Source organism: Ammodytes marinus, assembly GCF_949987685.1.
Source record: "Ammodytes marinus genome assembly, chromosome: 11".
In the NCBI taxonomy this organism is placed as follows: domain Eukaryota; kingdom Metazoa; phylum Chordata; class Actinopteri; order Uranoscopiformes; family Ammodytidae; genus Ammodytes; species Ammodytes marinus.
The window spans coordinates 17,548,481-17,576,049 of NC_137215.1; the positions used below are offsets into that span (position 1 = coordinate 17,548,481).

The following is a 27,569-nucleotide window of genomic DNA, read 5'->3' on the forward strand; positions in this document are numbered from 1 at the left end:
AGAGCACATTTCATGTTGCTGCTCAGGCTTGAACATGGACTTTTCTAGGTTTGCTACTCTCCAGCGGCATACACACACACACTACTGGATACTGCTGCATAAAATGTAAATATGGGCCCGTATCTACCCAATAACCCTTGGCAGCATGGATAGAATGCAGCATACAGTGCTGGCTATTTAGTGTGAAGGTAGAGGCAAAAAGTAGATGGTTAATAGATTGAAAGCAGGCTTTAAGGGCTTGGTTGCGTCCCAGTTTTTTCTCAGTCTACTGGCATATTGTAAGTAGCCGTATTTGCATGCAAATGACATTATAATAGGCCAGGGAGGAGTCTAGGCTGAAAATGAGAGTATTCACACAAGTTTATTACATGCCTCATTTTATAGTGGAATGACTTGGCTTATATCATCCATGAGAATGGGGCAATTATAGGATCTTTCAGTAAAAGTTCCACTGGCCGGAAGCTTATTGGGGTTAGTGACGCAGACAAACTTAAAAGACTGACTCAGACATGAATTGGAAGCGAACATTAGGGGTGCTCATGCTCAATATATTTCACATTTGAGGAAGCTAGTGCAATTTGTAGCATAAAAAGTCAAAGAGGGGGAGTCTGTTAAAATGAAAACCATTCCTGGATGCACCTGTCTCATGCTCTGCCTGTTCTTATCTGAGAAATCATTACACTAGAGAAATCAGCAAAGCTCTCTTAAAGTTGTTGCCATGATTAATCGGGCAGATGCGAGGGAGACCTTTTATCAATATTTGTTACGCGTCAAGTCCTAACCAGCCGGGCCCTCTTTGATCTGACAGTGGGTCCCTCAGGGCATCCGGCTAACAAGCTAAGCTAAATAGCCCTATTTTCTCTGGAGAGCAATACGACCAATACCCGGAGGAAAATTCCTCAGACAAAAAAGAAAGTGAGAATTATCGGGAGCAAACCTACTGTGATCTGTGAATTAATGAGGATAAATGCACACAGCTTCAATGCTGCGCCGTCCTGCCTCACTCCTGACAATGGGGTTTGCCAATGCTGATGATGGAAAATTACCCCTCAGAGACAAAGCTATTCATTAATTTTAAAGCCTTGTTTAGTCTGTTGTAGTCTTTGATGCAGTCTGAGGCTGCTGCCAGGAGGCAGCATCATACCTCATTAGCAGTTCGCTTCGGTCTCTCCTTCAAAGGTCTCCTGTTTTTACCGCTACCTTATATTCTCACACGAGGGTTTTCATTTACATGTTTCAACTACCTATCGGGCTCAATCTGAATTGTAAATGTGCACAATTTAAAAGGTATCCTCCTTTTTTTTCCATTTGTAAAATCTTGTCATGCCCTGTGTCAGTATTTTCTTGACTGTTGTTTTTAATAGCAGGAAAAAGGTGGATAACATAATGCTGACCAATGAGTTGTTCAATGCTGTAGGTACTCTGTTCAAAAGCTTTTCTGGTTTCAACAGGGAAAAAGTAAGAGTCGTCTCAGTGGGAATAGTTCTCCACATGAATCTTTCAGATCAGATTTAATTAGGACAAGTCTTTCTACATGTCCATAAAAGAGGTGAGAAAATTGATATGAGTCATATTTAATGTAACTTAAACTCACTGTTGCAGCACAGCCTGTGCACTCATGTCAGTCAGGTTAAAGCACAGGATACTAGATTTGGTGAAATATGCACTTAAAACCAATTAAAATGAGGATAGACTTTGGACGACGAGATTTAATTGCTATGGACTCAATGTCCCATTTATTTGGAAATGAGAAAAAAAAGCCAGGATGTAAGTCCTGCTGTGGCCCTGATTTATTGGGTAAGGTAATGGAGTGACTGATTGAACTTGTCACGGGGACAGAGATAAAATTCTGCTGAAGACCATTCCTGGACTCTTGCAGTTTAAGAGCCCTGAGGGAAGGCAAAAGGTCATTCTGTACTGTATAGAAAAATTGGCAGAAAATGTTATAAATTTCAGATATATGGAAGAAGATTTAGTTTGAATATCATAATCCCGCTGACACATACACAGGTATCATATCTTAAATATATAATATTTGCCTTTTTTCAATCTTTGTTGTCTGGTTTTAGAAATAAATTATGATATTACTCCCAACGCTCTGCATTGACAGTTGCAGTACAGGAGCACACAGGCCATACTATGCAGCTGAAATAACTGTTTTTTTTCCTTCCGTTTTTCATCTCGCCGAGCTCTCACATGAATATTCATAACTGTGCACATCATGGGAATGTCATTATGAGTCAGTAGCAAAGTTGTGTCACCGAATATATCAAAATAGTCATCGTGCACTGCCAACTCAATTATGAACAAACTGTATCCATACCAAGAAAAACATGGAAACACAATTTAGTGGTAGACACAGTACAAAGGAATTCACGTTAGGCTGAAGGTCGGCCGCACCGTGACTTGTAATGCGTGTTTGAAAGGACCCCCCCATGGGTAACCTCTGACTCATCAAGTTGATTTTTGAGGAGCTTTAAGTCATTTCATATGGGCTACCACACATGGCAGCAGAAGATAAGAGCTCCACCTGTGCTGTACTGTGAGGATCACTCCAATGAAAGTCAACCAAAAGCTTGGCTGAGCTGCCGTAAGCCTCCCTCCACCAGCAGTGAGTGTCCTTTTCAAGATTCCCATCAGCTCTCATATTGTGCAGCTAAAATACTGTGAAGCTCAGCATTGCATGTAGAGAGGAGGAGAGGGAGTAAAAAAAAAATGAAACACAGAAGACAAAAATGAAACACAGAAGACAATCAAGTCTGTCTGTGAAATAAGGTTTCTTTCTTTGGTGCTATCAGCTTGTACCTGAACTGAACTAAAATTTTTTACATCAAGAATTAAGATATACAGTCTGAGAGAATTCACATGTTTATAGCTGTTAACAATAAATGGTATCCCTTAAAAGGTGGAGTAAGTCATTCTAGAGAATGCTTGTTGTCAAAATCAGTGAATGTCAAAAATCAGTGAATATGGGGGCGCTAGCGAGCGAGCAAGCGAGATTTAAAAGTTTTATTTGGCACTTTATACATTCAAAAGGCGACAAAATACTATTGTAAGTTTATTGTTCGAATTTTAGTTCAGTTAAACTTGAAACGTCACACAGTCATCCAGTTCAAGGTCTTACATCGCCTTCATTGGTCAAAAGTAAAGCTGGCAAAGATCACACCTATTGATCCCATATGTGACCGATGCAAGCAAGTGCCAGCTACGCTTTCACACATGTTCCTGGTCCTGTCCGAAACTTAATCATGTTTGGCAATTGATATTTAAAACCTCTTCAGATGTTTTAGAAGTACATATAGAACCTTTTGCTATCACCGCAGTATTTGGAGTTACTCCACAGGATATACATCTTACGTCCCAAGCAAAAGAAATAATAGCTTTTGCATCTTTCTTGGCCAGGCGACTTACTATAGGCCTACTCCTCAAGTGGAAAGAGAAGTTCTCCCCAACCTTTAAAATGTGGATTAAAGATATGATGCATCTTAGAGAAGATTTGTTAGTCTACTAGAGGGTGTGCTCAGAAATGTAATGCTATATGGAAACCTTTTTTTACCTATGTGGAGAGGATAGATTATGCTAATATGGGAGTTTAGTGCTGTTGACCTCATTTCCTTCTCTATTGTAGCCTATTTACTGAGGTGTAATTTTAATTTCAATATGTATTTATTATTTGTATATTTCCCTTAGACTGTTATTTAACTGTTTGTCTATTTATTTGTGTGCATTTCAATTGTGATCCCTGCATGCTATTGTTATATAATTGTACAGTGTTACTGTCAAAGGGGTGGGGCTCTGTTGGAGCAAGTGGGGGGGGGGGGGGGTTATAATTGTATGTATCTAATTGTATCTGCATTGCATTCTGTATAACATCTAAAAATACCAATAAATAAACCTTGAGAAAAAAAAAAATCTGTGAATATCTCCTCACGATCTGCTAACAGTCCTTACTGAGTATGTGCGCACTGAAAAAAGATCTGGTGTTAATACAAGGCCTGGGCTCTGTAAGTGGGCTTGTAACTAGCTACGGTGGGCCCCTTTTTTCTCATATACCCTTTCACAGAGCCTAGGCTATGTATTAACACCAGCTCATTTTTCAGCGCACACACGTTGCGTACAGGTAGCGGATCGTCAGGAGATATCCAATGATTTTGACATCAAGTGTTCTCCAGAATCGCAGACTCCATCCTTTAACTTTCAGTGTACCGTCACCACCTCTATGTTTAAATTCCCATTGACTAGGCATATTCCAAAGGTTCTGGAGCAGTCTTAGGTATAAAGCAGCACTGTCTGAGTCTATTTCAAGCAGCACCAAGGGCACTGCATGTGTTTAAGTTGGTGACCTAGTTAGATAAACTCAGAGTTTCTGGGTCCTGTGACTTTAAAACTTATTTACTTTGATTATGTGCTTATATGTGAAAAGAGTAGGGGAGATGCTTTCGGTGTGGCAATGCTTGATGTTTTTTTTCCTCCAGTGTGTGTGTGTGTGTGTGTGTGTGTGTGTGTGTGTGTGTGTGTGTGTGTGTGTGTGTGTGTGTGTGTGTGTATTTAACCCACGCTGTGCCGGTGCGTTGGATGAGGGCTGGATGGATCAGGTGCAGCGGGGGAGCACTCCATTATGTTTGGCCCACAGTGATTTTCAGAGTGTCGTACCGAATTGGTTCAAGCCCGTCTGTGTTCAATAGGTGGGTTTTACAGCTCTGTGAACAGTTTCAAAGGTAGGCAGACCTCATCTGTCACGGAGTAACAGTCTGCCCAGTCCTCCCAATTCCTCCGCTCACCAAGATGACTCAATCCAATACCAGTAATGTAGAACATATTGGGTTCTGTGTCTATCATTTGAGTGTTAAGGGGATTTATTGACGGACAATGCTTGGACGAATCCTCTTTGAAATTATTCTCCTCCAATAGATAGAGAAAAAAGGATTTTTGTGTTGTTGTTTGTCAACCACAGCTGCACAAACTGCAACAATCTCTCAATGAAAGCCTAATACATCATATCCTGCTATGTTCCAAAGAATCTAAAATCACATTTGGAGTGCCTGATCAATGGGAGTCTGCTCTCATTGGAAACAGCAGAAATGTTTGGTTGGAAGGACAAGGGAAGGGTAACATTGTAATTTGTCAAAAATGTAAAAAAATTAAATCCTCAGACCACCTTCCATCCATACAGTTTGATTAGTGTGATGGCTTATCAATTTGAATAATTTATTTGCACTTTCTTGTAATGTGAATAGAAGTAATAGCATAGCAATGGGAGCTGTGACTTGATTGAGAAATGTTCATTTCGGTTGATACGCTGCCATATTTTGGCTGATCTATCATCAAGGTGGTATTCTTGGCAGTGAAATAAGTGTCCATCAAAACGAGGCCCTTTCCAGAAGTGAAAAGTCTGTCCTCTACACTATATAAAATATAACTCATGATGTATTCCTCATTAGGAAAGTCAACACTAAACAAGTTTAGACAAGAAGTTAAAACATGATAAACTAAATTGGAACAAAGTGAAATTGGCACTAATTTATTCTATGTAGCCTTTGAGGTTGTACACTTGCCTTTAAAAATTAGGAGCTGAATTAAACTGCCTCTATAGTAAATATGTTTAAAAGTGAGCACAAGGACACTGCTTCATATTCTGTTTTGCACTTTATTGTGTAGTGTTGTACTTTACTGTATACAACTATTATACTCAGTGACATAAACACTGTGTGCAAAATTATTGTATTTTGGAGTTGTTCAATAATAAAATACATTTTATTATTGAACAACTACAGTGCTCTCGGTCAATCCAAAATGTTAAAGAACCTAAACCTGAATGATTAAGAAAGTAAAAGTGAGGTTTTGTCTTTCTTAATAGAATATACATATGTGCACAATTATTAGGCAACTATTAATGTGCAGAATTATTATGTAACTAAATTTAAAAACTAACATTTTCCCATCTCACCTGTTTATTTTCATCTGTTAAAGTGAGAATAATAAAACAACTCAAAATGTACAAATAAACATTTCTGATATGTCAACAAAAAAAATCAGTGACCAATATAGCCACCCTTCTTTTCAATAACTGTCACAAGCCTTCCATTCATGGAGTCTGTCAGTTTATTTTTATCTGTTGACGATCAACTTTTTGTGCAGCAGCAACCACAGCTTCCCAGACACTGTGCCGAGAGGTGTACTGATTTAAATTTCCCGTTTAAGCAGGGTCCACAGGTTCTCAATAGGGTTTATGTCAGATGAGGAAGGGGGCAATGTCATTACTGGCTAGCCATGCGGTTGAGTACTTCGATGCATGCGATGGAGCATTGTCCTGCATACAAATCATGGTCTTCTTGAAAGATGCAGACTTTTTCCTCTACAACTGGCAGTAGGTTTGAGAGTTGATTTTGAGGCCATCTTCAACCCGAAAAGGTCCAACTAGCTCATCTTTCATAATACCAGCCCATACCAGTATCCCACCTCCACCTTGCTGACGTCTGAGTCGAAGTGGAGCTCTGTGTCTGTTACTGATCCAGCCACAGGCCCATCCATCTGGTCCATCAAGAGTCACTCTCATCTCATCAGTCCATAAAACCTTTGAAAAATCTGTCTTCAGATATTTCTTGGCCCAGTCTTGACGTTTCAACTTGTGTGTTTTGTTCAGTGGTGGTCGGGTTTCAGCCTTCCTTACCTTGGCCATGTCTCTAAGCACTGAACACCTTGTACTTCTGAGCACTTCGTAGGTTGCAGTTCTGGAATATGGCTGCACTGGAGGATAATGGGTTCCTGGTAGCTTCATGTTTGATTCTTCTCAAATCTTTGGCAGTTAATTTGCGTCTTTTTTTCTCATTACATTTCTTGCAACCCTGTTGGCTATTTGCAACAAAACGTTTGATGGTTTTGTGGTCACGCCCCAATATCTTCGGAATTTCGAGAGTACTATATCCCTCTGACAGACTTTTTACAATTTTTGACTTTTTAGAGTCAGTTAAATCTCTTTTTTGGCCCATTTTGCCCGAGAAAGAGAAGCTGCCTAATAATTATCCACATCTTGATATAATAATAATAATAATGGATAGGATTTATATAGCGCTTTATTCCCTAAGGACTCAAAGCGCTTACAGGGTTCCAGGTTCCATTCATTCACACACAGTCATACCGGTGGTGGTAAACTACGATAGTAGCCACAGCTGCCCTGGGGCAGACTGACGTATAGAGTGTTGATCTCCTTAGGCCACACCCTCACTCATTACACAAATACACATTACCTGGTATGCTTGAATCCAATAAGCACTCAAGTTTGAAGTTGGAAAATATGCATCAAAAAATTATGATATGGCCAAAATACTCACTTGCCTAATAATTGTGCACCCAGTGAATAAGTCAAGGCATTGTGGTATTTTATTATCATGTGTTTTTTTAAATCAAACAAATTAATAATTCCCTGCGAAATGTAGCTGAGTAAAAGTAATGTGTGACACAAAATGGCATACATTGGATATGATCTTTTGCCTTTGCATGCCTGCACTGCGTGCTCTGTACCTGTGGTTTCCTCAGCTGTTGGCGCGGGGTTAAATGTTGGCGTCGGCACTCTTGGTGTGAAGCCGCGAGTGATGTTCTCCACTACAGTTACCGAGGGAACGGCATCTGTAACGGCAGGCAGGCAGCTGACTTTGTTGATGCCATCTACACAGGAAAATGCTGCTGGACACGGATTCAACAGGCAGTCATCATAGTTGTGCTCACAGTTTCTCCCCTGCAAATGGAAAAAAAATAAACAGCCTTTTCAGATGTGGGCTGTAACTCTGTGATGAAATGTTAAAAGGCACAGCTTGAATAATAACGTAGGTTCTCATTAAACAGAGAACATTACTTTACGTAACAAAAACAAGTCTGGTTGAAACAAAACAAACTCATTTGGTACAAGATAATAGCTGTGTTGGGATCCGATTACTGTTGTTTCTATGCCGTATTTTTTGTAACTTCTTTGGCCATAAATGTTTCATATAAAAAGCAATAGGATATAAAATAAAATGTCACCTAGTCCTTTTATGTTATGGAATGTCACCCAGTTTACCTGATTTACAATGGGACTAAAGAGGTGGCAATCAGACAGTTACCAATAAAGACAAAGGCATCACACATGTTTAACCAATCAGTTAATGAATACCAAGAGAGGAATCAAGAGAGGAGGGTAAAGGTTATCAAAGAAGAAAAAAAAGGGAAGAAAAGCTGTAGAGGGGGAGGATAAGGTGGAGAGCCTCACCACATATCCAGGACGACAGAAACAGGTGTAGCCATAGCCCGGATCATTCTGGATGCATATTCCCTGGTTGCAGGGCTGTGGAAGGCACTCATTAATGTCATCCTCACAGTGAAGGCCTGTCCAACCTGCCAGGAACAAAAGCCCACAGAGTGCTGTGGTGAGCCCGGGCTCTCCCACTTCCACCCTCTGAAGTGAATATCAATCAGATTCTCCTACATTGATTTGCTTCTTTTGGGTTCACACACACACACACACACACACACACACACACACACACACACACACACACACACACACACACACACACACACACACACACACACACACACACACACACACACACACACACACACACACACACACACACACACACACACACACACAGAAGAAAAAAAAGTCTTTCACTAAAGAGTAAGATGCCACATTCATTTTAATGAGCCTGGGCACTATCGTCTTTTTATCACTGTCTTTTTTGTTGTTGTAACTGTATGACTACAAATTTCTCCCAGGAGAAAAGCTGATGTCTCTTGAATGGCTTTAAGGGCCCCAGAAGCTATATGCAGGCATTATGGTCACCTTGTGTGACATTCTATATTGTCCCTTTTGTCAATCCAATACCGGCGCTCTATAAGCATGTTTTACATTATGGTAAACTGTACTCTACCACATCTGGGGCATGCTCACAGAGTGAAGCATCCCTGTTCCCTTCAAAAACACGTCTTGGCATCTAGGCTGTGTCTTAGTCGTCATGCTCGTGAGTCACAAAGGTTTCCTGCAGCAACTCTTGTGTCGGGGAAAATAAACAATTTTGGGTTGCCTCGTTTCAAAGTAAATTGAGAGACTCGTGGGACATCTTGAGTGACTCACCTGACCTGCAGTGGCAGACATAGCTATTAATAAGATCTTGGCAAATGGCAGCGTTGTGGCATGGTGCTGAGCAACATTCGTTAACATCCACTTCACAGAAGTCCCCCATGAAACCTGGCGGACAGCTAAGAAAACAGAGACGTTTTAGAGCTGTGGGGCTGTGTCACCGCGCTGTCACTTCCTTTCCTCTGACACACACTGCGTCGGTAGGAACTGCTTGACGTTGACATGTATCAAGAAGAACTACAACTTGAAGTGGGTCCTTGATTCCTATTTCAAGAGCATATGATTAATGTTATACAAACACAATATTTGTTGGAATCTTAAGAGACAGCAGTGGAATCATTGTGAAATCATGTATCATTTCAAGCCCTGTATAATATGCTTATATGGATATCATATGTGGGGACCATCAACATATCTGTTAGTGTATGGTAACTTTACAGTGATGTCTTATCTTCATTACTGGGATATTTAAACATTTCTATAGTAATTTATGTTATGATGGACTTTATTGAAGGTAATTTTTCTTTTACAGAATAGTAACCAACTCTATATCAAGTCTTGGGATGGTTCAATGTAAATAGTATCATATCCTCCTTGAATTTTTTGATTCATACTTTTTCCTACATCCACATGATATCCAATAGAAAAAGGCCTCAGTTGAACTTGCACATTGCCAGATAAATATTCATAACAAACCCCAAAACAAACCCACAAATCAACAGTGACACACACAATGACAAAGTCCTTTGGAGTTCTGGCACAGGACATTGTCATGCCACCTGAATGAAGTTCAGAGCAAACATTGTTCTGCATATTTAACAGAGGATGGTGCCAACGCACTGCTCTCAAAAGCTGAAGGCTGTGATTGTGTTTTGTTCACAATTGGGACTAAATTAATATGGCCGCCTCTGTGTTCATTTCGTTACTCCTAATTCAATTATTCGACAAAACCTGATCCAGCGTTTCCAAGCATGCCAAGAAATTCCCGGAAAAGACAAACCTTCGCTGCTTCAAACTTGAGTTATGGGATCACAGACTTGATATAGAGAGGCGTTATGTGAGGGGAAAGATAAAGCTGAATGGATTAATTCAGCATTGCCTTACATCCACAGGTCATCCCAGTTGAAATGTGTTCCTGTTGTGGAGTTGGTGATATGCACGGGATATAAGCTACACCTTGAGCAAACAGAGAGACCTCTTGAATTCTGCAGATATGGCTCCGAGCTTTGTAGAAGAGCGATAATTTTTCAGATGGAAGATGGGTCCGATCATGCACGAAAGCTACCTGAGGCCAGGGAAGACCAAGGTCTGGTGGGCTTGCATGGATTTCCAATTAACGGTTACCTCCATTAGTATTTTACATCAGAAAAAGGTGTACAAAGGCAGAACAATGGGCAAGAAACAGCTTTGTCAAATTTACCACAGCCCTGACTATTTCCTATGTTTCAGTAAATGCTACTAAAACTCTTGCATTAACCTTAAAAACCTTTTTAATGAATTTGACTTGTGTTGTTGAGTTATGTGAGTTACGGTTGTTTTAATCATGTAACACTACAACATCAGAAAATGGGCAAAAGGGTTTCATGCATAACCTCTTGGCCGACCACCAGAACGGAGAGAGAGAGTGTAGTGCTTTTGAGTCAAATTGCTGAGCAGGTGCAAAATGTAACATGTACCACTTTGCACACACCATGCAGATACAACAACATGCTGTGTTTCATGTCTCGCCAAGAAACTATTGCGTGCCTGATTTAATATTTTAGCCCATTAGTCAAGTGTATACTAGCCTGACCGAACCCTCTCCTTTCAAGTGGAACAAATATGTGGAGGTACAAAACATGCTTCCTCGAAACTATTTGAATGTGATTTTAAAGTCACAGTCTGTGGTGTTCATTTAAACAACAGGGTAAGCTCCTCCACCAGTCACGCACGATTGGAAACTGTGGTCACACAGAATTTGGCTGATAAATTAAATAAAATATGTTCTGATGGTTTAAAGTGCTTCTTTTACATCAGCAACATACAAAGTATAACAGGCTAAATAACTTTCCATGTACGACTCAGACACCCTTCAATTGTGTCTGTAAATAAACCCTTAATCAAACAATTTGGTCAATACAGACTAAGTTGACAGAATACTGAATCTTAATAAGGCCAATAAGCAATTACTAATGAACCACCATATCATGTCCAAATTCAGCAAGATAATAATTTTTCCCAAAGTAATGGACAATCATAATTTTGTATATCAGCAGGAGACTATGAACATACACAATATTGCCTCCGAGTAACATACACACACACATGAGCCTACAACAAAGGTAATGCGATGAGGCAGTAGTATCAGACAATCGGTTTCATCTATATATAACCCTGTATGGAGCACCAAGCTAGCTGGCTTTGTGCTGGTCTAAGATGCATTAAATCATGACACAGAGCATATAGCAGCAAATCAGCAAAAGGTTAGCCCATGTAATTAACAAAGGCATCCAGGGAGCGGCTGTGTCAAATCTGCACACTCTCACTTCTACACCTTGTATTCAGATACGCTTCATCACTCAAGGGAGTGCATGTCAGCAATTAAAAAGTAATAATTCACTTGCAACCCACATGGAGGACTGCCACTCTGTGCGTTGGCGCTAAAACTGTTTACTGTAGCACTGGGTTTTTAATGAGAGACGAGCAAAAAGGGCTTCACTTGGAAATAATGGAACAACATTGCTGTTGTATTGCATTTTGAAGCTACTTCCATGCATGCAACTAATACTCGCTCAAATTTTAATACAATTGCTTGGCAGAGCTGCAAATGTTGAACCTTTACCCTAGCATCTGAGACAAGCTTCCACACAGTGGGATAATACACTTCACAAATGTTTTTTGTTGTTGTTGTTTTTTACAATTCCTGCAAACCCTTAAACTGATGGAGCCTAGTTAATTAAGGATGTAACTTTTGGCCTTTGCGGTCCCGCTTGGGTGCTACTGTGGGAGAGTTAATTATCTGGACTTGATAATGACTGCCGCTCATTTTACAGCAGATAAACACAGTGTTAAATCCATTCCTTTTATGTAAAAGCTTCACTAGAAACTGATCTTGATACTCTGTTTGAGCCAAGTTTTAAGCTTAGTACAGCCCCATGTGTGTATATGGATGAATCCGAAGCCTCCCAGGCCTGACGTGACATGTCACAGTTACCAAACTTTGATTTGATGGTTGCAGTTCAGGGGGTGGTGCTTAGGAAACGTAGAAAACAAACCGTGGTTATGCTTTTTTATGGTGAGTGCTGGCGCTTTAAATGTCCTACGCAGGAAGACACATTTAAACTATTCATTCAGGCTGCATTCAGCGGGGCATGCTGTTCCAATCGGCTCATGATACGATGAATCCATCCAGGGACATTCTTTCACAATCATTTCATCCAAACAATAGGCGACAATTAACAATGGACCAACTCACCTGCATGTAAAGTTTGATCCCTCACCGTCAAGGCAGGTGGCTCCATTGAAACAGAGAGAGACATTGAATGCGGCGTCTTTGCAGACATCTATATCATTCTCACAGGTTTTCCCTGTGTAACCATCCTGACAGAAGCATGCATATTTATCAATGAGATCCACACACGAGCCGCCATTTAAACAGGGGCTGGAAGCACAGTCCTGTGAATGAAGAGACAACAATTACTAGAGTTAGACCATGGCACCAATGATATTAAATATTTTGACAGGTGAAATATGAACAATTTGCCAACTAGAATGCATTATGTGTGGTTAAAAAATTATAAAAACTACAAGTTGCTGGCTAAAAAAGGACATGATCGAATAATCCATTCAACTAAATGCTGAAGAAGCCGATGTAAGCAACTCAATGTTTTATCTCCCGAGTCCGGCACCAGCTGGGGTATCCAATCAATTAGGCATTAGAGCGAGCTATTTCCTTTAATCAGTTATTTGTGCAATGCTTACATGATCCTGGTGGTTCAATTGACTTATCTTGTGGAAAACGTCAATAGAGTTAGTGATACCAAAAGCCACGCAAAGATAACAAAATTCTCCCGAACACCCAGCGGGTTTTTATCAATTAAGCTCGACTCACGTCAATGTTCGTTTGGCATCTGCTGCCGATCCATCCAGATTCACAGAGGCAGGAGTAGGAATAGATTCCATCCTTACAGCTGGAAAATAGACACAACAGCTGGGGTCAGAATTGATTCATCAAAAATACACTGCCGTAAGAACCCAACTAAAAAAAAATTTGCAGGTCTTTTGTCTGTAAAGTTCATGTAGAATTCTGAATGGATGGAGTATTCCCACTTCAACTGAATTAATGACTATCATTTAGAGAGAAAACCTTTTAGTGCATCACATTAGCTCTTTACAACATGTATGTCTCTTTGCTGGCAAGAAGTGTAATTAAAAATAATTCCATGTTATTTGTGCACAATCTGCTGTGTTCCTGTTTCAAAATGGACTGGGAGATTAAGTGTGTACCTCCCATGAAGACATGGCGCTGACATGCATTCATCAATGTTGGTTTCACAGTGGAACCCACTGAAGCCGTCAGGGCATAAGCACTGGTATCGATCAGCAGCATCAATACATCTCCCACTATTCTGGCATGGGTTCGAAGCACACTCGTCGATGTGAACGTCACACCGGGCCCCTGGAAAATGGCGGATATTTAAGTAACACGTTAACATATTTAACAACTTAATAAGAGAACATATTTATAGTGTTCCAGTACACTCAAACTATATGAACGACTGACTTAAGAGTTGGAGAAACGGTTTGATTCCTCTGACAAGTCTGGCTTGACTTGTACTCTCTAACCTCAAAACATCTTCAACATCATCTTTGTAAACTAAACAAACAACCCTTTACATACAAACAGTTAGTTTGGATAACTTTGCAACAACAAAAGCGTTTTGGATCTCCGGGGACGTCACTGCACATGCTCTGGGACATGGTCTCATTTTTACACTGGTTTGTTAGTTTTCACAAACTGAGAGGAATGAATTAAATACACTGTGTGGATCTGCAATGAGAGAATATGCTGACAAAATGCGAAAGTATTTCATAAGTTTCTCTAGGTTTCTGGTTGCGGCCTATGGCTGAGATAATCCACTGGATATCAAGCAGTGGCTTCAAAGTCGGGATACATTTCATTGTTGGTTTGTCTCTTTTCATGGTATTTGTTCATCATAATAGAAAAGAATCAAGACACCATTGTATCATTCAAAGGTTAGATATACCATTGTCAAGCTATATAATGATTATTTGAAGAAATTGTATTTCCCGGCCAGAAAAATTCATTATTTTCAATAGATCTAAAGTATGTGTTTCACATCCAGGTCACACTCACTTACTCTTTTCTATTCTCTGACATCAATACATTTCTGAGGGTATTGTCAACCTCAACCTTCACCATGACTAATTTGCACTCCAAAGCAGAGAAAAATACCGCCTGAGTTTTGGCATCAAGAAATATGGATGAATTTTTTGAATATTTGAATCTGCACAAAGGACACTCTATGTAAAGTCTGTAAAGGCTGTTTTTAAAGAACATCCAATCCATTCAAACTGAGATCCTTTTCATCTTTACGGAGCCCCTCTGGTGACATCTGTGAAGAAAAAAATAAATCTGTTTGCTCGATTTAGTGATCTGTTTGCATGACTTAATAATCTGTGGCCACAATTTATTAAATTGTGGGAACGAGATAATTCATTTGTGGCCACAGTTTAATAATTCGTGGGAACGAGATACTTATGTTGTGGCCACGAATTAACAATTATAAAAGGAGTGTGTGCTGTGTTGTCTATCGTTGTAGTGTGTGTACTTCCGCCTGCACCGGATGCATGCGCGCTCGTTGGTCATCAACGAGGTTGCAAAGTAGTAACTTAGGGCATATCTCTCCAAATAAATGTTTTTATTCTTCCTACGTGTTGACGATCTGTATTCAGTCATTGCGCCGCGGCCGAAGTGACAGCTGTCTACTGAACCAGCTGATCGTATTTTAAGGCTAATTCAAATTTCAGTTGCAACATCTGCCTTTCATTACCCTACACAAATAAATACGAAAAATAGCCAAACGGAATAATGGATAAATAAAGCCAGCTCAACTAGGTAGGCTACAGGTTGTGAAGGTAACGGAAGTAGGCTATCCTGTAAATCCTGTTGGCTCACGCATACGCCCCCTTCAGTGAGGCAGAGGAAGCCTACTTACTGGCTGCCTCATTTCATGCCTTTTTCAGCGCGGTTTTATGTTAGATCAGCATTTTATTTAGTCATGAAATAAAATGGCATTAAATAGGCTATCATTGTAAATCATTCCGAGGTTAAAATAGAACGATATTTCTTCTAGCTTGTCCATAGCCGACATGGTCTAACCCCTGCTGCAACGATAGACAGCACACACTCCTTTTATAATTGTTAATTCGTGGCCACAACATAAGTAACTCGTTCCCACGAAATTAATTATCTCGTTCCCACAATTTAATAAATTGTGGCCACAGATTATTAAGTCATGCAAACAGATCACTAAATCGAGCAAACAGATTTTGTTTTCTTTCACAGATGTCACCAGAGGGGCTCCGTACATCTTCTCTGCTCAAAAACATCTTAGTGTCAGGGGTGTTTTACATTTTTCAACACAGTGTGATGAACCAAAGCTATAAAGGACAATTACTGGACAAATGTTTTAGCCCAATAACCAAACTGTATACAGTATTTTTTTTTACGTTACTGCCAGCCAAATATAATATTATTGTAAGAAATAAACAACAGAACAATTTACATCAAATATGATGCTAATTACTTAGTGTTAGGTACTGTAGTTATCAGACTTAAACATGTGAAAAACCACTATGGTTCTCCTTACAGCAGGGAGCATACTGTCCAGATAAAGATGCCTCAATGCCATGGCATGATTTTCATCTCTGGTCTCTATAGTAATCTTTGATATCAAGTGATCACAGACTGATTGTCAATGGAAAACATGAGCCTGCTCTGTGCAGTTAACTGACATTGAATTAAAATGTTTCTTGGCCCTCTCGCTCCTACTGACAGCAAACCTTGGTGAGCTTTAATGAAAAGGGTTTGCAATGAGTCACATAGTTGAAAAACTTGACATGATTCTCTTTGGTACATTAAATATTACACAAAGAAACATTTTTATATAAAATAATAATTCAAATACATATTTTCTCCTATTGGAAGTGTCAATCAATTTCTAAATGTGAACTTGTTGGGTTATGTTCCCATCATTGTATCATCAGTCACATGCTATATACAGTATATAACCTCAGCTCTGCAAAGATAGGGAAAATGACAGATGAGCTGTTAATGCCCACTTAAGTCTTGCTTTGCTTACTCTTCCTTTATGAAAGTCAATAAGCATAAAACATGTTGACTCAATAGGAGCTGAACTAAAGCTGAAACAGTTATTTGCTCAATCAAATATTTAATCAACATTGCACATTTCTTGACAAACAGATAATTGGATATTACAAAGTAATCATTAGTATCTGTCATAATATAAACACTAGTTCAATCCTGAGTCCAAAGGTAGTAAACATGATTTTGCATTGAATTAAAATGATAATAATACTAGTAGAGTGCTAATAGGAGCTGTAGAAACATGTGTACAAACTATGAAAATTACGTATTTAATAGACCCTTAAATTCCTAAATAGGTGAAAGGATTACATGTTTGTTGCTCACAGCATCATTGTTCATATTTGCTTCCAGAAAAATCATCCAGGGCGGTCACTTCAGATAAACCACTGAACATCCGGGGATCTGAAAATAGCTCCAGTGAAATTTAAAAAGTCAGGAAACTGTGTTCTTTTGCCTTTCGTAATTTGGGTGAATTGATCCTTTAAAGGCCGAATTCCACCGGCTGCGTCTCCGGTCCTTCTCCGCTCCAGCACGGCAGAAACAAAAATAGAATTAAGAGCAGTCAGTGGGTGAGTTTCCACCACGGCCGCTGCGCCGTCTCTCTGCTCCGCTGCTGCTCCAGCTCTCCGGTGAAATACGCAGTGCTTCTATTTCTGCCGGATGCCTGAGCTCACCGCATCAATTTAGCACAGAACACATCGAGATAGACAGGAACACAAGCGCCGACAAAACAATAAAACCTCCGGTTAATTTTCAAAATAAGACACTCGGTGTTCACTGCAGGTGACATTCTCAAAACAGAGACACATACAAGCATGTCCACTGTTCTTTTACTCGTTCGGATGGGAATAATAACCTTCCGTGCGTTCGTTGTTGTGTAAATACCATATAGGAGAATCATATTATCAAGAGCGATCGCCCGTCACTTTTATTACCGCGGGAACTCCTCGTTCTCGCGACTCCAGCTGTTCAGCGGAGCTGGCCGTGCCTGCTTTGAAAACGGAGCCGGTGGGTATTGCCGGACGTGAGCGCACGGAGCAAAACCGTTGGACACCGCACCCGCAGCCAGTGGAATTCCGGGGTTAGACCTCCTTAAACTTATTTAACTAAAAAGAACCAATTTAGCCAATTAATGAAATGACTCCGGCAAGCAACAACAGTCCCCTTTCTCAATGTCCCCTGGAGGACTCCGTGAAGTGCAGCGCTGAACTAATGGGAAAGTGTGTCACATACCGTAGGCACTGTGTATCTTACAGCTGTGACCACACAGTATCTTGTCTACGAAGGCACAATCCTCCATACAAACTGTTACTGCTCCAAATATGCTGACTCAAAGAGAACACAGGAGTTATGCTCAAAACAACTTATGTCTTCACCGTCCATCAGAAAACATTTAAAAAGGAAGTCTGGAGCTTTACTAAAATAAGTCAGCTTTATTTGGAGAGTGGATGCAATTCTTTATTTATGCAGCCCTCACAAAAATAGCAACGCGATCACATATGAAATGAAAGGGGGGAGGGAAGAGCTCAATCTGGGAAGGAAACACCAGATAACAGAGGTTGTCAAAATGAGTCTCACTCCCACCTAAAGAAAACATCTGAACACTGTTTATGGGAGTCTAAATTACATGATGTAGGGCTTCAAAGAGATCCACAGCTGAGGAATGAAAAAAAATGAATGAATGAATGGGTTCTGGCTAATTCTACAACTGAGTTTGTTATTTTTTCCCCCCACTAGAGTGGTCAAAAGATGATCTGCTATCTGCTATGGAGATGACAAACTATACGAGCGATCCATAGTTAATCATTTGGTTAGCTTTTTTCATCTGTGGGCTGAGGCAAAACCCGGTGACAAAGGGAGCAAGGGGTTTATGTATTGCCTCCTGTGCTTTACCAAACGTGGAGAGCATAAATAAACTGCTTTTAGTCTGCACAAAATCTATCATGTTCTTTTCGTTACGGAATAAGAAAACGACTCATTTTCCGTGCCAAAATGATAACTTTAGTCATAAGGAAAAGTTTTGCTGCAGCTGGAAGAAAAAAGAATGCCTGCAAAAAGGTTACAAACAATCCCCGGACTGAAAACAGTAATGGGAAAAGGCAACGGAATGGTGAGTAATGTGATACAAATGTGAGGGAAATTAAGCAATACGTGAGAAATGGTGATCGAAAAATTTCTTATTCGTCTAAGACACACTTTTTTTATAACACAATTTTTTTCGACATTAACTATAGACTGAAAGTCAGTATAAAATATTAAGAAAGATGGAGTTACATAGAGAATGTTTAACACTATCAACACAGCCTCAAATAGCCTTAAAACCCTGAGATGAACACATAGTAGCAGTTAACACAATTCGACTACAAAGTATATGTTGCTTGTTCGATATCACGTGACAGATAAGTGAGAGAGGGACATGCAATCTCAAATCAAAAGAGTGGAGGCTCTATTGCGATAAGCCTTTAAAATGTAGATTCATCATGTCTGTACAAACGCCGTCTCTTAGCAGCAGCAGCAGCAACAGCAACAACTCTTTGATTGAGGCAATTAATAACATTCAACTGAAATGTTTGCACAAGCAGCGTATGTTATTCCATTCACAATAAATCTACACTACATCTCTCCAGAGCACCAGATCTCGGCAGAGGCCCAGCAGCAAAGAGAGAGAATTAATAACCAAATACTATTCATCAAGATCGCACCAGCAAAAAGACTTGAGTTTACTGAAGCCTTAACAGCAAGCAACATCGCGAGTGCCCGGAACATCATCATCATCATCCAACATTGTGCTGACTGAGGAAAGCTGCGACAATGTGCTGATTGCACTGTACTATCACTCAAGGGAGCGCGCGCTCCGGGTGAAGAGGAAATACAAACAGAGGGGAGACGAACAGTGTGCTTAAAACGTGATTTATATAAACAAGATTTCACATCAATCATGTCAGGACATCTGACCTCAGTAATGAACTCAAGCGCCTATGTACAGTTACATGTATATTATTGGGCTGGCTTAGCCTTTTTGACAAAACACATAGGGTGTTTTGTCTAAAAGGCTAAGCCAGCCCAATAATAATGATCAGACAAGCTGAGGAAACGGCATGCTTTATGGTGTTTGTCGATACGAGACATGGAGAAGAAAATGACAGTGTATATAGAGAAAGCACTACAACAGATTATTAGGGTCAAGCCATATCTAAAAAGGACTTTAAAAGCGATTTATATTGACACCTGAATTGCTAGGAGGTGAAGAGAAATGGAAATAATTATTCTTTTTTTAATTCATAATCATCATAACCTTCCCTCTAAGTGGGTCAAACATACCTTTAGACAAGTTAAAAAATAATGGTTAAAGATGGTGGAAGTATAAGACATGTTTAGTCAAAGCATGTGACATGTAAAACAATATATTAATATACTGTATATATTAAAAGAAAACATAAAAAATTCCAATCGGTTTACAAAAGGTTGGTACATTTTTGCTCTCAAACTTCTGTTCCAAAGGGTTTGTTGAAAGCACAAGACTTACACAAAGAGCCGAAAATGTGGATGATGCAATGACCGATCGTCAAAGGGCCCCTAAGAAAAATTCAATATGGATAGTGATGCAGGAGGGAATGAGGTGTCATTGTTGTTTAATCCCATCCCATGAAAGTGAGTAGATATAGCGCAAGACCGATTTATTAGCGAGCAGCTTCAACTCTTGCAGTCAAAATGAATGTTGGCATTCGATATGCAAAAAAACACCCCCCTAACTCCCCTGATGGCTGAAGCAAATAATATGATGATACCATCAAGTGACAAGACATCAAGTTACGGTATGAAAAGGCCAAGGGAGGGGGGATGACACAGTATGCCATCAAAGCAGAAGAACATTTCGATCGATTCCAAATAGGCCGAAATAACACAGCATCATGTATCAACCTAAGAAAATTGCAAATTTAAGATTAGGCCAGCATACAAAATAAATAAAACTAAGATTACAATAGAACCCTATCTGTGTTCTTGTGAAAAGTTGCAATGCTCTTATATATACGTCTTACTAGAGCAAATATTTTGTGTGAGTTCTAGTCGGTTTGAGCCAATCCAAACTGTATCCTCTGGCCGCTCGCTCTCTTGGGGGGACCCTGCTTCCTCAGATGAGCTTAGAGCGCCAGAAAAAGTAATGACTTGTACAATGCTGTGCGCAGGGCCTAATAATAAAAAGCCGCTTCTGTGGGAATTGGGCCGTGTGTGTCAGGTTGCGCTCTCCAGAGTCGCAATACCTCAGAGATTTCCCCCCTCTCTCAACTGGGGGAAGGATAAATTGATGATACAGTGTGGAAGACAAATGAAATTAATCTTCCCAGTATCTGACAGGAATTGGCTTTGCGGCGCGCACACACACACGCGCATGTGTGCTTGATATCCGTCTGAGTGGAAAAGAAGACAAATGGATTGAAGTAAAACAACAATAGTGTTCTGTGACTAAAGAGGCTGGTGGAGGAAAGTGCGGGCGCCTAACTAACACACACACACACACACACACACACACACACACACACACACACACACACACACACACACACACACACACACACACACACACACACACACACACACACACACACACACACAGGGGAAGTTTCCATCAGATAAAACAGGTGACGTTAATTGATCTCTTGTTAGCTTTGCTGAAAAGCCGGTGCTGTATCTTTGGGAGGCAGGCGCGCTAATTAAAAGCAAGCATTGTGAAAGCCTTCTTTTTTTTTTTACACTAAGCCTGATCGGTGTCAGAGTTGCCCCAATAGCGCACGGCCCAGCAACAGTCATGGTGACCTTTTAAGACTCTCATATTGATCCCAATGTCACCTAAGGGCAAAAAAAGCTACCTGAGTATCCGGGGCGACAGACACACTCAAAGCCGCCGGGTGTGTTGATACAGATGCCCTCGTGTAGGCAAGGTGAAACTTCACACTCGTTCACATCCAGGTCACACAGCGCTCCAAAATAACCAGGAGGGCAAATGCACTGGAACCTAAGGAAGACAGGACAACAGTCAATTGTTATTATCGAAAATAAAGTGAAAAAGTCCAGACTGTAGACAATCATTTATAGCAGACCTGGAGAAAGAACGTGTGTGCGTGTTTACGGAACATAACAAGACAGAAGTGCAGATAAGGATCTTCATCCACACAACTGACCAGCAGAACTTCATACCAAATTTTCAAAATGACAGCAATTAAGTTTGTGAACCATAATTTGAGTTACGTTTCATGATTTATTGCTGAAGGGAGAAGCTTAACCTGTCCAATAATGGCGTTATCTCAATTGATGTCCTTCTCTGCAGTTGTCAGTGAGTCTAAAATCCCCTGACACACACCTGAGAGAGGAGATTGTTATCCTGTTTGTCGGAAATAAGAAAACATGCAATTAGACTAATCTAGACTCTGTGCCAAAATCTAAATTTCATCTTGTGATTGGCTTATATATATTTTTTTCAGTTGTTACATCAAATAAAATGTCTATAATATGCTAATCTGTATATTGGCAAGCGGCACAACAGAAGTTTGCTGCATATTCCTGTAATTGTTAAAATCCTGACTCATGAGACATAATAACAATTCTCTTTCAGGCTGCACTGTTTTGTACAGTTTTGATTACTTTTATATCAATAACATATATAAATATTAGGGCTGTCAAATTAACGCGTTAATTTCGATTAATTAATCACAGAAAAATGTACGCGATTAAAAAAATTTACGCAGATTAATCGCACTTCTATATTGCCCTTTGACCCGGTGCAAAAGAGGTGAGGCGATAGCGGAGCTGCACCTGTAGCTTGCTGACACGGCCCGCACGGGATTAAAGAGTAAAGAAAGAAGCATAGAGAGGGACGTTTTATGGGAAGCTGCTTGTTTTTTTGTGTTTTTTTTTCGGCGCTAGTAGTTCCTAAATTTATTTAATATAGTAACCTGGCTGAGAGGAGGAGACAGAAGTTACGAGAGAGAGAGAGAGAGAGAGAGAGAGAGAGAGAGAGAGAGAGAGAGAGAGAGAGAGAGAGAGAGAGAGAGAGAGAGAGAGAGAGAGAGAGAGAGAGAGAGAGAGAGAGACGAACGGTAGCCTTTACAGTTGTTTATAAACAGGCATAAAAGTGTCATATAAGTATGCGATTAATTTAGATTAATTAATCACAGAGCCTGTAATTAATTAGATTAATTGTTTTAATCACTTGACAGCCCTAATAAATATGCATAAATAGGAAAGTTTAAAAAGAAATAAATTGTGCAGGTGAGATTAGAATAACCCCAGAGGCTTGTTGAGGAAATTTCACCTCAAAAGGTTGTTGAACGTGATTTTTTTAATAAAAAGTAATTTACTCGTTATACACGTTATACAGAGGTTAAAAAAGTAAGCAAAGAGGGCATCATTGAACAAACACAAACAAATGATAGACAGAAATGAAAAAAGTATGCTTTTCCACACCTGTTATTTACTGTAAGTTTCATATGGCAAAGGCTTTACTGTGTATAGGTTGGACGAAATTGTGTGACCCTTACAGAGTCAAGAGTATCATAAGATAAAGGATGGGTAGATAAAAATACATATATATATATATAGCTGATATAAACGTGGGCCCATTGAGTATACTGATGAGTGTCTGAATCATCGCCAGAGTACAGGTGGACTTGTTTGGCTTTTTGGGTCAGGGAGCAAGGGGATTACAGTTGTGTGTGTGTGTGTGTGTGTGTGTGTGTGTGTGTGTGTGTGTGTGTGTGTGTAGTGTTTGCGCTGGGTGGCGAGGGTTAAAACACACCTGATGTGAACTACTCCCCTGCTCTGTGCAATCAGGGGAGCCCTTCTGAGCACGGGCCGGGTCACATGGGAGGCAAATCATGACGGGAGACAAACCCGGAGACAAACCATTTAGGAGTGAAATTGGCCCAGGGACTTCTCTAACCCATCTGTCCGACTAAGCCTGGAAGCCCCGGGGCTCCCATTAAGCACAGCAGAGAGAAGCTATACCAGAGGAGCAAAAAGCCCCAATCTTGATACATGATGTGTTCCATGCTGAATTCACTCTCTGTGTCTTTTAGAACAGCAGCAGCACATTATGTGTGTCAAGGAGGAAGAAGACGGGCTAGTTATATAAACCGGAACACTTTGATGAGGAACGCCTGCGACCCTCGCCAGTTTCCTTTGGAGAAACCATCCTGTTCATATATGGCTTAATAAAAAAAATAAAAGGAAAAATATTGCTGATATGTGTGATTCTTTACAAGCACACAATGAATAAAGCTGAAGAAAAAATGAGTTATGTCCACACGTACTTGTTTATGTGGTCTTGACAAATGCCAGAGTTGTGGCAAGGGCTCGAGGCGCAATCATTGATGTCTTCCTCACAGTGAAGGCCAGAAAATCCTATTTTACAATCACAGCTGAAAAAGAAAAGAAAAATCACTAATATTGATATTTTGTCTCAGGCAGAAACATATTGACATTCATATGTTTCCTAGCGGCATATGGACTATCATCATTAAACGTTAAATCATATTAAGCACAAATCATATTTAGCCTGATTGCACACAAAGAGCAGGTCAAATACAGGCCTACAATTTTGACAGTGAAACTAGACCCAATACTGTCTCAGAACAAGAGCAAAAACAGGCAAGATTTAGTTTTTGGAGACAGTCAACATTTTGACCTCATATCAACCTGAAATGGTACATTACTAAATCTATTAAAATTCATTTGAAAAAAAGGGGCCTGGGCTCAGAACAAATCTCATAGCTCAAGGTAATGTTCTACAGAAATGACAGTATAATGGCCTGACACCTTTTTGCAGGAATAATGGTTACTGGTACGGTACGGTACTTTGATACACTGGATGTAATAATATTCCTAGTCCATCACTGCGAAGCGCAACATTTCCCTGCCTCCTTTAGGAAATGAAACGCTGGTTATAAGGTTAACGCTCTTCACCTGTAGCTGTTGACCCGGTCCACACAGTGTCCTTGGTTTTGGCACGGATTGGAGTCGCACTCATTGGCGTCAATTTCACACCGACTTCCTTCAAACCCTGAAAAGATAAGATGAGATGGTCACGGATCAGCAAAGCCCCCACCACATCCTGAAGACGTCAGGCCCCATGGTAACAAAGGAACCCCAGTGAAAAGCATTTTAATGGAACTGGTAGCCCCTGTAGCATATCTCATCTTCCAGCTCTCAGCACTCACTGTTTCCCCCTTTGAGAGTGTGTAAGTCTAATAATACTTTGGTGCCACAGACAGATTGGTCTGAGGGTTAGTGGTTTGGGGGTTTGGGAGGTGTGTGTCTATCTTGCGCATATGTGTGTGAGTGTGTGTGTGTGTGTGTGTGTGTGTGTGTGTGTGTGTGTGTGAGAGGGAGAGTGAGCCAGTAGGGGGACATCTTGTTAAGTTAGGGGTAAGAGGGAGAGGCTAAGCCCAAGAGCTCCTTTGCCCCTTGTTCATTAGGGGGTTGAGGGGCAGGGTGGCTAACCAGATCAGCATGGATGTTTTGTTGAACTTGTGAAGGCAGCCTGGGAGTATGTAATGTTCTGCCTGCCGGAGGTATGTAGGCATGGGCTTGGTCTGGAAAATGTTTTTTGTTTTGGCTGAACAAGCCGAACACAAGGATTTATGAAGTAAAAATTCATGAAATAATACAACACAAATAAAGGAAACCCTAATGAGCCATTGTATGGAAAACAAATGTTGGCCATATAGACTAGTAAACATACTGCAAACAGTGAAATTTGATCTTGATTGAAAATATTGAAATGTACGTTTTCATTTTATGTTACAACATAACATAACATCTTTCATTAATTCATGTGGTTGGAATTCCCCTCTTGATATAAAGTTGTGGAATATATAAGTAAAAAAAGAAAAATCAGCATATATATCCAGAGTTCATTTGCTTAAAGAAAAAGAATGATATTATATGGTATGCACGCAAATAAGAACATAATCCAGGGAAATAAATAAAAATTTATAATTTTGGTTTATAAAAATGTAAAACATCATATTCAAACTGCGTATGGTATGTAAAGTAAAGTAAAGTAAAGTAGAGTAAAAGAATGTACTGTAGAATAAGGAGCTAACAAAAGATACAATTGTCATTTCAGTGCTTTCATTTATACTGCTGTTACAGAAGTCAGGAAATTACATAGATCCTAAACTTATCAGTGCAGATAGATGCAGCAATTGGAAGCCATTATTTCTGCTTTGCCATTCAGCCGAATGATGCTCAGTACAGTGGATTATTATGTTGTTGAAAAAAATAAAATAAATCAACAACCTTCAACAAATCTCACTGTGCATTTTTAATCAGCTGAACGAACTATATTGTGCGTCATTCTGTTTGAATAAAGAAAGAATAATAATTTCCCAAAACAACTAGTGTGGTGCCGATGACAAAAAGACAGTGACTTTGACACAGCTCTTTGCATCCCAGGACATTGAGAGTGAGAAGGGAATCTGCGAGACCAGACCACAGAGAGCACAGAGTACCTGGTGAATTATGGTGACAGGACAGGTTTCCCAAGCTGCTCTGTCACTCATAGCAATGGTGGAGCACCTCTGGGACTATTTGGAATGTCACCACAATGTAATGCATCTTCTGCCACTACTAGCAGCTGACTAGAGGCCTTTTTTATTCTGTGGCAGAGAACAGAGAGGGATACCCAAGGCGAGTCCTTTACGTAGTCATTCTATCATCTGACTGGAGCTATATACAGTATGTGATCACTGCCTCCTGCCAGTGAATGTCTCCGAGGAGAAGAAGTTGTGGGTAATTCCCCGGTGGAGGGTGAACTAACTTTGATGGATATTCCAATAGAAAATATGAATGATGTCTTCATTTAAAAAGAGTAGGAAGTTGGTTTTTGGACTACTCCATTGGTGACTATAGTCGTCTTATCAAAGTTGTTGTCAGTGTGATGTAACACCCAGAGGGGGGTCATTTAAAATTCCATTCACAGTTTGCGGAGTATAGATTATGTATTACATTTGTCTGTGTTTTTTTTTTTTATCGTGTGGCTGTCACGCATTACATCAATCTGTGTTGAGCTCTGGTCTTAAATTGCTGTGCCTCTATTCAGCGTAATATGCGTATATATATTGAGTTCAATTTGCATTTAAAATTATCCCTAACCCCAAGACTATGCGTAATTAAATAAAATAAATATTACAGGTTTAGAAATGAACACCTTGCCCTACACCAAAACTGGTTTATCCATACTGACAGCTGAAATTGAGCTAATTCTTGCAGGCAATGCATCACTATCAAAATCTAACGAAGGCAAGTACAACTGCTTAAGAATCTGAACTCATCCCTATGTGGAACTCCTCATGATGTTGTTAAACTTAATAATATGAATAATTGATATACAAGTTAATGAGCAAGGTATTTCTAATTCAAGAGAATAGTTGTTTTGAAGACAAACATTAAGGTGCTGTATTGATTTTCTGTTGACAGGAAAAATGTGGCGATCCCCGTGTATATTTCGCACACAGAGCAAAACACCAAAAGGAAAAAAGAGCGTGGCCCCGTGCTCTATCACTGCACAGAGAAGATTTTTATTTTGCTGCCGAACATCTTGCTTTCCTTTTGAATTTCCGTTACATCATTAACAGGCTGTCTAGACCAACATCTGGCACAAGATGACACATCATCAAACCAAGAGCTCAATTTAGTTAATTAAAAACAAAAATATATGGAGAGACAAACCAGAGATCAAATTACTCATCATAGCATCCGCTTCTCATAATCAAGGAGAACAGCAAGTCCTTCACATGCACTGACAAAAAAAACAACACAAAAATAAACTAGCTTATACTTGAATAAGCGGGTTAAGAATATACTTTTTGCATATAATAGCCAATCACAGCCAATTTACCCCACTGCTACACACCTGGACCACCGCCTCAGTACGGCTAATGAAGGCACACAATGATTAAACACAGAGTTTATTTTAAATGTGTTTACTGTACAGCTGCTCCAGACCCAGGCCTATTTTTATACATTTTGTGTAAGTGCAGACACTAACCTCTCTCTCACGGC

The 27,569-nt window shown here is 40.0% G+C and overlaps 1 protein-coding gene across 1 annotated transcript in view; it reads right to left on the reverse strand.

Moving 5' to 3' along the window:
• Positions 1 to 27,569, reverse strand: part of eys (eyes shut homolog) — a gene marked incomplete at its 5' end in the record, with an annotated part of 143,662 nt that overhangs the window by 59,834 nt on the left and 56,259 nt on the right. Inside the window, 9 exons of the mRNA XM_080036510.1 lie at positions 7,522 to 7,735; positions 8,246 to 8,370; positions 9,113 to 9,237; positions 12,573 to 12,772; positions 13,209 to 13,287; positions 13,604 to 13,775; positions 21,377 to 21,522; positions 23,816 to 23,923; positions 24,468 to 24,564. Of these exons, the coding sequence (XP_079892636.1) occupies positions 7,522 to 7,735; positions 8,246 to 8,370; positions 9,113 to 9,237; positions 12,573 to 12,772; positions 13,209 to 13,287; positions 13,604 to 13,775; positions 21,377 to 21,522; positions 23,816 to 23,923; positions 24,468 to 24,564 (1,266 nt within the window). The remainder of the gene's footprint in view (positions 1 to 7,521; positions 7,736 to 8,245; positions 8,371 to 9,112; positions 9,238 to 12,572; positions 12,773 to 13,208; positions 13,288 to 13,603; positions 13,776 to 21,376; positions 21,523 to 23,815; positions 23,924 to 24,467; positions 24,565 to 27,569) is intronic.